Source organism: Pristis pectinata, chromosome 3 (genome assembly GCF_009764475.1).
Source record: "Pristis pectinata isolate sPriPec2 chromosome 3, sPriPec2.1.pri, whole genome shotgun sequence".
Classification (NCBI taxonomy): Eukaryota; Metazoa; Chordata; class Chondrichthyes; order Rhinopristiformes; family Pristidae; genus Pristis; species Pristis pectinata.
The window spans coordinates 27,032,519-27,046,071 of record NC_067407.1 but is presented as its reverse complement, the minus strand read 5'-3'; the positions used below and the strand labels follow the sequence as shown (position 1 = coordinate 27,046,071).

Below are 13,553 nucleotides of genomic sequence, written 5' to 3'. Positions count from 1 at the left end.
TAATTTGCCTTTCCTAACACAAAACAAGTTCTAAGCTAGAGAACCCTTTCAAATACTGAACTTGAAGATATTACAATTACTACTCAGTAAATGTATATGCACCTTTGATCTGTTAACTAAATCTGGCTCACCACCAATTCAAATATGTTCTAACCCCTTGGAATAGAAAATTGTGTGGAAAAAATATTCAAAAACTTTACTGCCCTCAAAACAGGAAGCTGTTTATCTCAAACTATGTGAAAGCTCAAATGCTCTATTTAAAACACACTGAATTTGCAAATGCTCATATAATCTTGCTGTTCTACCACATTAAAGCTGCAGTAAGGGAAACCAAACAACTGCTACAGCTTTGAATCCCCTTCTATTTCATCCATCTCTCCAGGTAAATTGGAGAATAGAGTTCAATGTCCAATTGAAAGTATATCCTGTGCACTGAAGCATCAAAAATGCAAAACACTTTAATTTACACTCACTTCATAAAGTATAAACAGAAAATTACAAGTACCCTTCATTACACACTTACCTTTATCTTTGCCACATTGCAGTCAGTGTCATTCAGTATGGAATTCAACTGTGTGTCCCAGTTCATGTTTCTGCAGTGGGAGTGTAAACACAGCCAATGTCAATAGCAACCTCAAATAAGTGACAAGGCTGCATACTTTAGTTCTCCTTTTGGCAGATTGCCATTGCCAAAATGGTGGTATGACCAATGTTTTGTAAGTTTTGAACAATAATAGCAATTGCTTCTGCAACTACTTTTTTTTAAATAGGTTTCCCACAATATTATTTAAACCTTAATTTCTCAAAATAAAAAAAGTGCATTTATAGTGGCTATGATTCAGCCTATTCCTGTTCCCATGTTTCCTACTAGACCCTCGTGAGCATCTTTCACTATTGAATATGATGATGACTAACCTGTGATCTAGCTTCACTTACACAGATTTTCCCCATATCCCTTGGAATTGATGGAAATATCGAATAAAGTTTCATCAACAGTGGTAGGGAGAGAAAAGTAAAATTTAGGAAGCGGAAGTTATCTTGGCTGTTGAAAACTCCATCATTCGGATTTATTTTTTTCTTCTACTTATTCATTCATGGGTTACTGGCACTGCTGGCAAGGTCAACATTAATACCCAAGGAACTAGGTGACAGAAGGAAATGCCACTCCTATTTGGGTGAGAGGAGTTTTGAAGGTCACAAGAGACATGAGCTGGAGAAGGTCAGAGAGATAAGGACGAGAAATTTACATGGACTTCCGGGCAACTGGAACCAATATGTCAGAAAATATAGATAATGTGTAATTTAGATGTGAATACAGGCAGCAGAGTTTTGAAAAAACTGCAGGACGGAAAATAAGATCATCTGGAATACTTAAGTGTGAAACAGCAGCATGGTAGTAATTAAAAGCACTGGTTTGGACAGGTAATTATGGAGATACAAGTAAGTAATTTCTGTGGTGAAGAAGATACGGGCTAAATTTGTAAAATCTGGTTCAACCCAAATAGTGGCCATGGGGTGGGCTGTGGGGGGAATGCATGGGGGGAGGTGAAATTGGTGGCAAGAGTGAAAAGGGCTGATGCAATAAATTCTGTTTTTCCCACTGTAGAAGCAGGACTAGATCATCAGGCCCCTAACACCTGCTCTACCATTTACTTGGATCATGAGTAAATTTTCTATTCATTTTTTGTACTAACTTTTTATCCGTTTATTCCCTTAATATCTAAAAAAAAAGCTATCAATCTGTCTTGAATATGCTTAACAAGACTCAACATCCCTCTTGGGAAGAGAATTTCAAAGATTCACCACCCTCCAGATGAGGAAATTATTTTTTTTCCATCCCAGTCACAAATGGCCTATCTCTTAAAATGTTTAAATTTTTAAAAAATTTTATTTACAGCGTGGTAACAGGCCCTTCCGGCCCAATGAGTCTGCACCGCCCATTTTAAACCCAAATTAACCTACCTGTACGTCTTTTGGAATGTGGGAGGAAACCGGAGCACCCGGAGGAAACCCACGCAGACACAGGAGAACGTACAAGCTCCTTACAGACAGCAACGGGAATCAAACCCCGATTGCTGGCACTGTAATAGCATCGCGCTAACCGCTACGCTACCGTGCCACTAAAGACAGCCAGCTAAACACCCCAATCTTTATATTTGCCCTGTTACATCCCATAAGAACTTTATATGTCTGAATGAGATCACCTCTCATCCTTCTTAGCTTTAGTGAGTATTAGAGATTAAGTCATAAGACAATACCCCCATCCCAGAAATCAATCTGGTAAACCTTTATTGCAGTCCCCCATGGCAAATACATCCTTCAGATAACCACAGCATCTCCTCATATCTATCGTCTACTTGTTGTATCTTGCCTAGTTGTAACAATCTGGTAATTAACTAGATGCATCTACCTTTCAAAACTATCTCATTTTGCCAATACGTCTTTACAATGTTAGAGGTTAGTCAGACTAAAACATTGAAGATTTTGGCATTAGTTCCTGTCATTAAACTCCTGCAGATCACCAACCTCTCCTTGGCCAATTACTTTTGATGGACAAACCACAAAACTAACTAAAATGATCTGCCAGCAGCATATGCCTTCCACAATCAAGACATTTCTACCTCCTAAACTTTACTTTTCTCTCCCTACCTCTGTCAATAAAACTGTTCTGTGTTTCCATCGTTTCCAATTACATTCTTCTAAACTCAAGACAATGTAGTCCTAAATTGGTGAAGGCAGCACAGTCAACATGGTTTACATGGACTTCAGTAAATTAATGAAGGCAGCACGGTAGACGTGGTTTACATGAACTTTAGTAAGGATGTTGGCTGGTCCAGAAGGTTCAGGCACGAGGGATCTGGAGTGTGCTGGCAAAATGGATCCAAAACTGGCTGGGTGATAGGAGGCAGAGGGTAGTGGTGGATGGGTGTTTTTCTGAGTGAAAGTCTGTAACAAATGGTGTACCACAGGAATTAGTGCTGAGACCTTTGGTGTTTGTTATGTATATAAATGACTTGGATGAGAATGTAGGTTATATGATTAGCAAGTTTGCAGACAACACAAAAATTGGTGGAGTCATAGATAGTGAAGATGGTTGTCTAAGGATACAGCAGGACAAAGATTGGCTGGAAAGTTGAGTGGAGCAGTGCAGATGGAATTTAATCCAGGCAAGTGTGATATTATGCAATTTTGGAACTCAAATTCTGATAGGACATATAGAGTAAATGGCAGGGATCTTAGGGGTATTGATGTATGGAGAAACCTTAGGGTGCAAGAGCATAGCTCCCTGAAAGTAGTGACACAAATGAATATGGCAGTTAAAAAGGTATTCAGTATGCTTGCCTTCATAGGCTGAAGCATTGAGCACAAGAGTTAGGCCGTCATGTTGCAGTTGTACAAAACTTTGGTTATACTTTTGGGGTATCGTGTGCAGTTCTTGTCACCACACTACAGGAAAGACGTGGTAGCAATAGAAAGTGCAGAAGAGATTCACCATGATGTTGCCTGGAATGGAAGGCTGTACTTACTAGGAGAGATTGGATAGACTGGGCTTATTCTCAGTAGAACGTAGGAGGCTGAGGGATGACCTTACAGAGATTTGCAGACCTTACAGAGGAGCAGAGATAGGATAGATAGTCTTTTTCCCAGGGCAGGGAAGTCCAGAACCAGAGGGGACGAGTTTAGGTGAGAGGAGAAAATTAAAGGAGATCTGGGGAGTAAGTTTTTCCACACAGAGGATGATGGTTATCTGGATGACCTATCATAGGAAGTGGTAGAGGTAGATACAATTACATTTAAAAGACACTTGGACAAGTACTTGGATTGGAATGGCATAGAGGGATACAGACCTAATGCTGGCAAATGGGATTAACAAAGATTGGCATCATGGTCTGCATGGATGAGGTGGGCCAAAAGGACCTGTTTCTGTACTGCATGATTCTATGATTCAATATCTTTAGTGCTGTTTTTGATGGCTGATTATCTCCCATCCATAAGCAACAATTTATTCAGAGTTCAGCTTTCCATTGTCATGTCTCACAGCAAGTCTGACTGCACTGACACCTTGCACTCCAAAGCTCTTAATTTAAAGAGCAACATTGCAAAGGTACACGTTTAAAGTTCAGATCAGCATCATGCAGTTGCTTAAGATTGCAAATATTCAACATGAAGTAGGAGTAAAGAGTAAAAAACAATGGCTTTAACTATTCCCAACATAGAACTGGAGGAAATTATGTTCCATGGAAGATTTAATAATAACACAACTTTTCTGAGATGGTTTGTCGGCATGGAGACGATAGACTCAATAGTTGCTCCTGTACTACGAATTTCTATGATTCTACGAACGGAGAGTTGTTGGTATCAAAGCATAACCGTGAAACTTATTCCAAGTCTGCAGATGATGTTGCAACAGACTTGGGGGTGGTAGTGAGGAAGAAAGGCAGGAAACCACCATTGGAAATGTAATGGCTAGACGTTAACATTTAGGAAAGGGACAACACAACAGCAGAATAGGCACCAGTGAAGAGTCTTTGCAGAAGGATGAAACACGAAGAGAGAGAGAGAGAGGGACGAAAAAGAAACAAGAGCTGGGTCGAGAAGCAGGGGACAGAAAGGAAGCAGAGAGACGTTAATGAAGAACCCGAGCCTCCACCAGCCCCAACGACCGCCGTCTGACTGACAGCACCGCGCTGATTTTACACTTGAGGAGAGGCAGAGGGGGAATTTTGGCAGCTCTGACCCCCGGCGCCAGCAGGGTCAACGCAAACTTGAGGAGCTGTTCCGAATTCCTCCAACGTTACCTGCCTCCTCAGGCAGAAACTGCCGAGGGTAATGCTACTTATACCGTTAGAAACGGCCGTTTAAAGAGCAGGACAATTACTCACCGCCACGGCTCCACCGAGTTCAAAAGTGCGTCGCCTGAACTGACGTCATCGTACGCAACGCAGAGCATTCTGGGAACTGTAGTCTTCTCCCTCCCGTTCCCCCACGTATACCGGATGTAGCGTTGTAGGGGTGTGTGTGGTAATGTCGGCTTTACTGCAGCGGCGCTTGGATGAGCTGCTGAGTCCATTTGGTTTTCAGTGCGACCCCTTCAAGGTAAGTTTGTCTTTGTAACATGATCTGCTTCTTCTTAAGGTGCCCCCTTAAGTTCGACGATGGCTTGCTTCCTCTCTAATTCAGGGGCGTACACGTGAGGTGAGCAAGCTTTGCTGCAGGTGGTGGGGTTGCTGGCACGTTTTGTGCCTGGCTGCAGCGCGCACCTCCTCGTTGTACAGGTTTGCAATGCTCTGTACTTTCCTGGGCTTTTCTTCTCTATTTGGGCTTTCCTTCTCAATTCTAAGTCATCACTGTCCGGGGATTCTCATGAGTTGGTGAAGGTGCTGCGTTTTCCCAGAACGTCCTTGAAGCGCTTTCTTTGAACTTATCAACGTCTCTTGTGTGAGAACTTGAAATAGAAGTTTCTTTAAAGACTTGGCATCAAGTAGATATGGCACACCCAGCAGAGATGATTCAAACTCAAAATCGTGGAGGGGTGTTACTCTGACAGGAGGTGTGTTCCACAAGGATCAGTGCTGGGACTGCTGTTGTTGTGATATATATGACGAAGATGTATGTGGCTTAGTGAGGAGGGCTGGTGTGGATAGTGAGGAAAGTTATCAAAGGATTCAGCAGGATAGAACAGTTGGAAATGTGGGCAGCAAAATGACAGATGGACTTTACTCTGGGGATGTGAAGTGTTGCACTTTGGGAGGCCAAATTTAAGAGGAACGAATAGAGTAAATGGCAGGACTTTTAGGAATGTTGATATACAGAGGAATCTTGGGGTGCAAATCCATAGCTTACTGAAAGTGGTAATACAAGTAGATAGGGTGGTAAAGAAGGTGTATGGCATACTTGCCTTCATCAGTTGGGGCATTGAGCATAAATGTCATGAAGTCATATTGTAGCTGTATAAAACTTTGGTTAGGCCACATTTGAAGTATTGTATGCAGTTCTGGTTGCCTCATTACAGGAAGAATATGGAGGTTTTGGAGATCGCGCAGAAGAGGTTCACCAGAATGTTGCTGGGATTGTTTTCTCTGCAGCAATGGAGATGGCTGAGGAGTAGCCTGATCAAAGTATATAAAATAATGAGAGGCATAGATAGGGTAGGTAGTTAGTCTTTTTCGTAGAATGGAGCGTCAAATACTAGAAGGCATAGCTTTCAGGTGAGGGGGGAATTAGTTTAAAGGAGACTAACGAGGATTTTTTTTGTTATGCAGAGTGGTAGGTGCGGTGCCAGAAGAGGAGGTGGAAGCAGAAATGATAGCAATGTTTAACAGGCATTTAGACAGGCACATGAACAGGGTATTGCAAGGTACATGGATAAGAAAGGTTTAGAGGGATATGGGTCAAATGTAGGCAAATGAGACGAGCTTAAATGGGCATCTTGGTTGGCTTAGACGAGATGAGGTAAAAGGGCCTGTTTCCATGGTATATAACTCTATGACTCTATAACTGGCAGTGAACTGAGGGATATAGGGCTGATGCGCTGTTTAAATTAGCATCATGGTCAGCATAGACGTTGTGGGTCCAAGAGTCTGTTCCTGTGCAGTACTGTTCTGTTCTATAAGAGTCTCAATGCTGGAGACACTGGCCTGGTGTGAACATTGATGCTGCATTGCCAATCCTGTTAATCCACTTGGAGAAATCTGCAGGCTGCTAATATTTCTCCTGGGCTTTGATGAGCTGACTGTGTCTCTAGGTTTCTGAAGCCCACAGGAGATTGGAGATCACTTCTGATCATCAGACCATGAGCTTAGAGCAGGTTTTGGGGTCTTTGTTTTTGAGTAAGTTTTACTTAAATCATCTGAAGGCTGTTGTAGTATGCTGGGGATGGTGAATTTCATCAGTGAACTCTGCCTTTTGCTGATAGGTAGCTTCCAAGATATAGAAAGAGATCCACATTTTCCAGTGTCTCATCATGGATCTCAATTACCTTGTATGGCAGAAGCAGATTTGTGGAGGACTTTTGGAAGGGTAATGCAAAGCCCATTCCTTTGTACAGTTAAATAAAGCAATCATTAATGACTTGAACCTTGGCCACTGTGCACTTATGCAAATATCATCTGCGTACTGTAAATCAATGACTGAGGTTTGGTGATCTTGTTTCCAGAGCAGAGATGTCAAAACTTGAACAGTTTCTTGTTTGACTTGTAGATTAACCCTCTTTCATTGGGGAGATACTTGCATACCTCTGATTTTAGATTCTTATGCATTCCCGAATGTAATTGTTCCTTCATTGGATGCTAAGGTTCTTAGTGCGGGAATTCCCTCCCAATACTTCTCTGCCTCTTTCCTTCTCTCCTTTTTAAGATATTCTTTAAAACCTTGCCTTCTCAACCTTTTCTGTTGGATTTTTCCTCTATTGTTATGTGATTTGGCGATAGTTTTTTTTTGTTAATGTCAGTGTGCGATGCCTTGAGTTATTATTGGCTAAGTTAGTATGTGAATAAATCTATTGGGAGAAATGCTAAGCAGCTGCATGTGTGACAGGCAGAAAGATTGTATGTCATTTGCTGATTACATTGGTATGGATAGCCCAAACTTCCTGATGGTTGTTCACCTGGGATTTTGCTGGTGGTAATCTGCAGTAATACCCCTTGTAAAGCCCCAGGCTTCTGCAGTACTCCAGCACTGCATGTTGAACCTCTGCCCCATTAGATCTGGTGCAGGAGTGGTGACTCCATTCAGTTCAATTTATAGAAACAGCAATGAGGGAGAAAGGTAAGTTTGGGTAATTTACTTTTTATTTGTATTGTTTGCTTAATTGAAATATCATTAATTTAGAAAGTTGAGGCTTTTGACAGCTGACCCTGAGTGACTGAGTTAGTTTTCAGTGTTTTTTTTCCCCCAATGTTTGTATTGGCAGGGTTTATTCTATTCTTGTTACATGATGGCATTTGTGTTTAGGCCATTGCTGATGAAACTGGAGCCAACTGTATCAAGGGCATCACTGTAAAAGGACATTGCCGTAAAAGTGAACTCTGGGATTATGAGGGAGTGACCATGTGATATGTATGTAATGTTCTAGTGGTGGGGAGGGGTTGGGGTGGCCATGTGTACCGTTAGCAACTATGAGGAAATTCTGAGACATTGTTTCTAATAGTTTGTTCCTGTTTGGATTGGTTTCCTTTTGCCTTGCTTCTATTGGTTGATTTTTGATTGCTTTGTTTTCTCTTAACAGATTAGTTGGTATAATGCTGTGGTACAGCCTTGTTTTCGTCTACAATATCCAGAGGACACTTTGGCCTTTGTTGTTCTCAGCACACCCCAGATGTTTGAGAGAGCTTTCAAACCTTTCATTGCAGTCATGCAATTATCTGATGTCCGGGATCCTATTGATGAATGTGTTGCTCATTATTTCTCTCTAGTGAGGAAAGTAAAGAAATTCTGCTTTTTTTTACATTAAACTTAGGATTCTGAACAAATTGATTTATAAGCCATGTATAAGGGATGCTAACACAAGCTGTTGATTAAGTGACTTGCACCAGGAAATCTAAATAATCTTATTTTAATTATGCCTTTAATTTACTGATGCATTTATTTTGTTTAAGTGTAACGTTAACAATTGATATTTTAACTGAAATGCCTTTTTTTCCTGAATGTTATGCTAGATGCAAGTTCTGCCTATAATATTGCCAATATGCTGGGGAAATGAGAACAATGGGTGCTTTACTGAAGGAGTATTGGAAGAAGTATAAAAATTAATTTGGTTAAATAGATTTTATTGAGGTTTGGGAGAGAATGAAACTGGAGCAATTTAATGGAATTTTAAAGAAGGCTACATAACTTGAAGGTCAAATGGCAGGAAATGAATAAACAGTTGACTTCTGAATAGAAACCTACAAAGCAGGATCATGATTATAGTGCCTTATTGGTTAGAAATCACAAGGGCTGATGAGCTTTTGATGTGTTTAAGTTCAGGAATTGTAATTTTAAATCTGAGAAATGGGTTTTTGAGGGATGAGGTGGGAGAGTGAAGCAGGAGATGATTATAGATAAACTAGTACATGCTCACTCTGCAGAGAGCACCTAGTGCAGAATTAGATATGAACAAGAATTATAGTTGAGGTAAAGTTCATGGAAAGAAACCAGGAAATGTTTGAATATTTCAGTCTGAATAAGACATGTATGAATTGAGAATTCATGGTAAGGGTGGGGTTGGATGATATAGAAGTGAAAGTACATTGATGGAGAGCTGGTTTGGTAGAACAAATGATACCAAGGTTGAAACTTAGTTCCTTTCCAGGTTACGACAGGGTTCCATTCCTGCAGAAGATGCTTGGACCCAGCTAATCCATCCCACCAGTCTCCCAAATGCTCGTTCGAATATATGGGCTGTACTTAAGTCTGGCATTCGTAATCTGGGGAGGACCTGTATTCTAATATATGAAAGATATTGGAGATTATGGGAATTTGGTTTGTGGCGACTGACTGCTGTGTTTTGATATTAGCAACGACTGTACTTTAAAAATGAGATTGAAGATAGGATGGCAGTTTTTAAAGCAGAGGGGTTAGTCATAATAGAAAAATGAACCTGACATTGATGACCAGGAAGGAAATGTGTTTTATTAGGAATTAAGAAAGGAGATGAGTTGGGGACAATTTGGGCTTAGAAAGGCTGTGTAGAGGTGGTTGAGATGAGTGATAGTTTGATTTCATGGACAATGGCGAAAAGCAGCAGAGTCAACTATGATTAGAACAAGCTTGGTTGGTAGGGTACAACATAAATCTCCATTGTTTAAACTATTGAGTACTTCTGTAGCTAGTTAAGGTAACAGAACTGTGAATTATTAAGTGCACCTTTTTATTTATTATTATAAATGCCAGTTATCTGGCACTAAGAAAGTAATAACTTTTTTTATTGCCTTAGAATTTCCCTGATCACAGGATTGTAGCTATCCATGACTTTGAGCTACTTCCTAATCGAAGGCCAAAGGTTTTGGTACAGTCAGCTGCACATGTGGCTGGAGCAGCCTATTATTACCAAATGAAGAATATGCAGCAAAACCCTTGGGGAGAAAAAGTAAGAATGAAATAATTTACTGCCTTGTGCAAACTGAATTTTGAATTGCTACTTTAAATGTTTTGATAAAGATTATAATAAACGCATTTTCATAACCTTGGCCTCGTGCATTAGTTTATCAGTGAATCAAATTCAGATTCCTTACAATTCTGCATCTCTCCAAGACATCCATTCTCACTTCTCTAATGTTCTTCTTTATAAACCCACTCATGAAGGTTAAAAAGCCTGCACATTCTGTATCAGGTGTGGCAGTTGTAATGTTTGTGCATTTGTAATCATGAATGCAAGCTCTTGGGTCTTTGAATTGACAGACATTTTCCCTTTGTATTCTTTGACTGCAATTTAGTCTTAATTAATGTCTTATGGAATTGATGGAAAAAGGTACAAATTTCCCTGAAGATCCTGTCAAACAGCAATTATTTTAAACAAAATAGTGAAAGTACGAATACAGGCAAGCAATTAACTGCGATTATTTAGCGGCACGGTAGCATAGCGGTTAGTGTACCGCTATTACAGCGCCAGCAATCAAGGTTCAGTTCCCGCCGCTGTCTATAAGGAGTTTGTACATTCTCCCCGTGACTGCGTGGGTTTCCTCTGGGTGCTCCGGTTTCGTCCCACATTCCAAAAACGTACAGGTTAGTAGGTTAACATGGGTGTAATTGGGCGGCACGGGCTCATTGGGCTGGAAGGGCCTGTTACTGTGCTGTATAAATTTTTTTAAAGTTTTTATTTAAAGTAGGACTACTTGCAATTTGGCCAACCTTTATCCTTTAAATAACATTAAAACAAATTGATTATTCGTTGCATTATTTTTAAAGATTTTTTTCTGCATATATTGATTGCCTTGTTATCATTATAATGGTGACAACAGGACTGAATTAGCTGTGAACTGCAGTGGGACAATGTGAGATCGTAAAAGCAAATTCTTTCTTCATCAAGACAAAGTAACTGTTACACAAATCTCACCAGAGGTGACTTATAGTCATTGTGGTTAATTAATGATGCAAGTGTTCTATCCTAACAATTTCTTATGAAGTGATAAAAGATCATTTCAAATGATGTGTTCAGATTACCCAGTTTGTAGCCAACACCTAAAATATTTCTCTAACAAAAACCCCATCTAACCATAATTTGTTCTTTAGAGTCATAGAGTAATACAGCATGGAACAGGCCCTTCAGCCCAACTGGTCCACACCGACCACAGCATCCTTCCTGCTAGTCCAAGTTGCCAGCATTCGGCCCATAACCCTCTAAGCCCCCCCCCATGTACCTATCCAAATGCCTCTTAAATGTTGCAATTGTACACACCTCAACCACCTCCTTTGGCAGCTCATTCCAGGTACTCACCACCCTCTGTGTAAAGAAGTCACATCTTAGGTCTCTTTTAAATCTCTCCCCTCTTGTATCTATGCCCTTCAGTTATGGACTTGTCAACCCTGGGGAAAAAACTATGACCGTCCACCTTATCCATACCCCTCATGATTTTATAAATTTCTATGAGGACACCCCTCATTCTCCTGCGCTCCAAGGAATCTATACTCCAAGTTTCTTTCTAAAACTGGAAAATAATGTTTAAGAGGTACAGGGTTTAAGCTTGTGAATCCTTGTACATGCTAAGTTGCCACTCTCAATCCTAGCAATGAGGGAAAATTTTGTTGCCTCTCTACATGAGTGAAAATTAATGAATTATTCTATGATGCTCTTCTACATCCTTTGTGACTTCCAGCAGGTATTTACAATATGGCAGTGTTTCAGGCCTAGGAGCTCTGATCTAGCACCTCTCCCGAGGATGGTACTTGATACTGGGGAGAATTTCTGTAATTAGCAGGGAGATATATGAAGGGGCCAACCCATAAAGTGAAAGAGCACTATGGTGGCACAACATACTGTGTGCTCAACATGTAGTGCAAAGTGGAAGGAAAGATATTTGCGCCTGCATCTCAGTTATTCCATTTTGTGAGGAAATGGCAGTTATAGGCAAGCTATGTCCTCTCATGAAGAGAATTAACTGAGTATAATGTTGTTGAACTATTGAACTGCTTCAATAGGTATTTCTTGGTTATCTTTCAATAGTACTCTGAGACTAGGGTGTCTATTAGCTTAGAGGTGCAAAAGAGGTCAGGGCAGATTAATGCATGCCATCCATTTAACAAAAATAAATTTCTTCTTGATAGAAAATATGTGGAGTCTGCATTCATCCACGCTACGGAGGCTGGTTTGCAATACGAGGAGTCCGTGATATTTCCAGATGTCCAGGACCCATCCCTTGAGCAAAAGCTGCCCATGGACTGTGTTTCAACAGATGAAAAAAAGATTGAACTGCTCAAAAGGTTTAATTTTCACTGGCAGGACTGGACCTACAGAGATATTATTGATGTAGAGGAAAGGTACTCTGAAGAACAAAAGCAGTACTTTGCTACACCTCCTGCTGAAAGATTTAAACTGCTTGGACTGAAAAGTGATTGTTAATGACATCTGGAGGAAAGCCACAAAGCACAAGGCATGAATCTCTTACATAGAGTACAAAAAGTGAACATCTGTGAACACCTGAAGCAACACTACATACCAAGAATTTGCTTTCATAATTTTAGTTGTATAAATGTGACATCCAGTCGGGATGCCTAGAGGGGTTTAGGCAGATGAAGCAGTCTATCAAGATTTAGTGAGTGAAAGTGTAGCAGGCTGAAGGTGGAGAGGTGGCTCAAGTCAGAAATTTGACATAAGCATAAGAATGAGTAGGTTTAGAAAAGGTTGGATGAGTCTCGTTTTGGAAGAAATTGCATGTATTTTGAATTTAATTCAAGGTCAAACTAAGTTATTAGTTTATTTATTTAGTAGCATTAGAGAGTAGTGTTAGCAGTATGCCTATAGGATTAGTTTTGTGCTTGGAGTGCCAGATGTGGGGACCCTGGGAGACTTCCAGCCTCCCCGAGGACTACATCTGCGCCAGGTGCTTTGAGATGCAGCTCCTTAGTGACCATGTTAGGGATCTGGAGGTGCAGTTTGATGACCTTCAGTTAATCAGGGAAAGTGAGGATGTGATTGACAGGAGCTATAGAGAGATAGTAGAGAGCACCTCTGTGGCAGTCCCCTTCAGAAATCAGTATATCGTTTTAGATACTGTTGGAAAGGATGACCTGATAGAGGAAGACCACAGTGATTGGGACTCTAGCACTGTGCCTGGTGCTGTGGTCCAGAGAGCAAGGAGGAATGCAGTAGTTAGAGGCAATTCCATAGTGAGGAGAACAGACAAGAGATTCTGCGAGCCTGATAAGGTTACCCAGATGGTGTGTTGCCTCCCTGGTGCCAGGGTACGGGATGTCACTGATCAGGTCCAGAGTATTCTGAAGGGAGAGGGTGAACAGCCAGAAGTCTCGGTACATGTTGGTACCAATGACATAGTTAGAAAAAGGGAGGAGGTCCTGAAGGAAGATACAGGGAGTTAGGAAGAATGTTTGAGAAGCATGACCTCCAGGGTAGTAAT

The 13,553-nt window shown here is 40.8% G+C and overlaps 2 protein-coding genes across 2 annotated transcripts in view; one reads left to right on the top strand and one right to left on the bottom strand.

Moving 5' to 3' along the window:
- The window catches only part of LOC127568318 (cyclin-dependent kinase 11A), a 34,778-nt gene extending 29,860 nt beyond the window's left edge, over nt 1-4,918 (bottom strand). The window contains exons 1-2 of the mRNA XM_052011935.1: nt 4,884-4,918; nt 524-593 (exon numbers count right to left, since the gene is read on the bottom strand). Coding sequence (XP_051867895.1) covers nt 524-589 — 66 coding nt within the window. The 5' untranslated portion in view covers nt 590-593; nt 4,884-4,918. The remainder of the gene's footprint in view (nt 1-523; nt 594-4,883) is intronic.
- An 87-nt stretch (nt 4,919-5,005) lies between these two features.
- Nucleotides 5,006-12,555, top strand: mmachc (metabolism of cobalamin associated C). Its single transcript, XM_052012009.1, is given in 5 exon segments — nt 5,006-5,097; nt 8,228-8,422; nt 9,917-10,069; nt 12,244-12,303; nt 12,305-12,555. Coding segments are annotated over 5 exon segments (714 nt in total). The 5' UTR covers nt 5,006-5,025; the 3' UTR covers nt 12,539-12,555.
- The last annotated feature ends 998 nt before the right edge of the window (nt 12,556-13,553 follow it).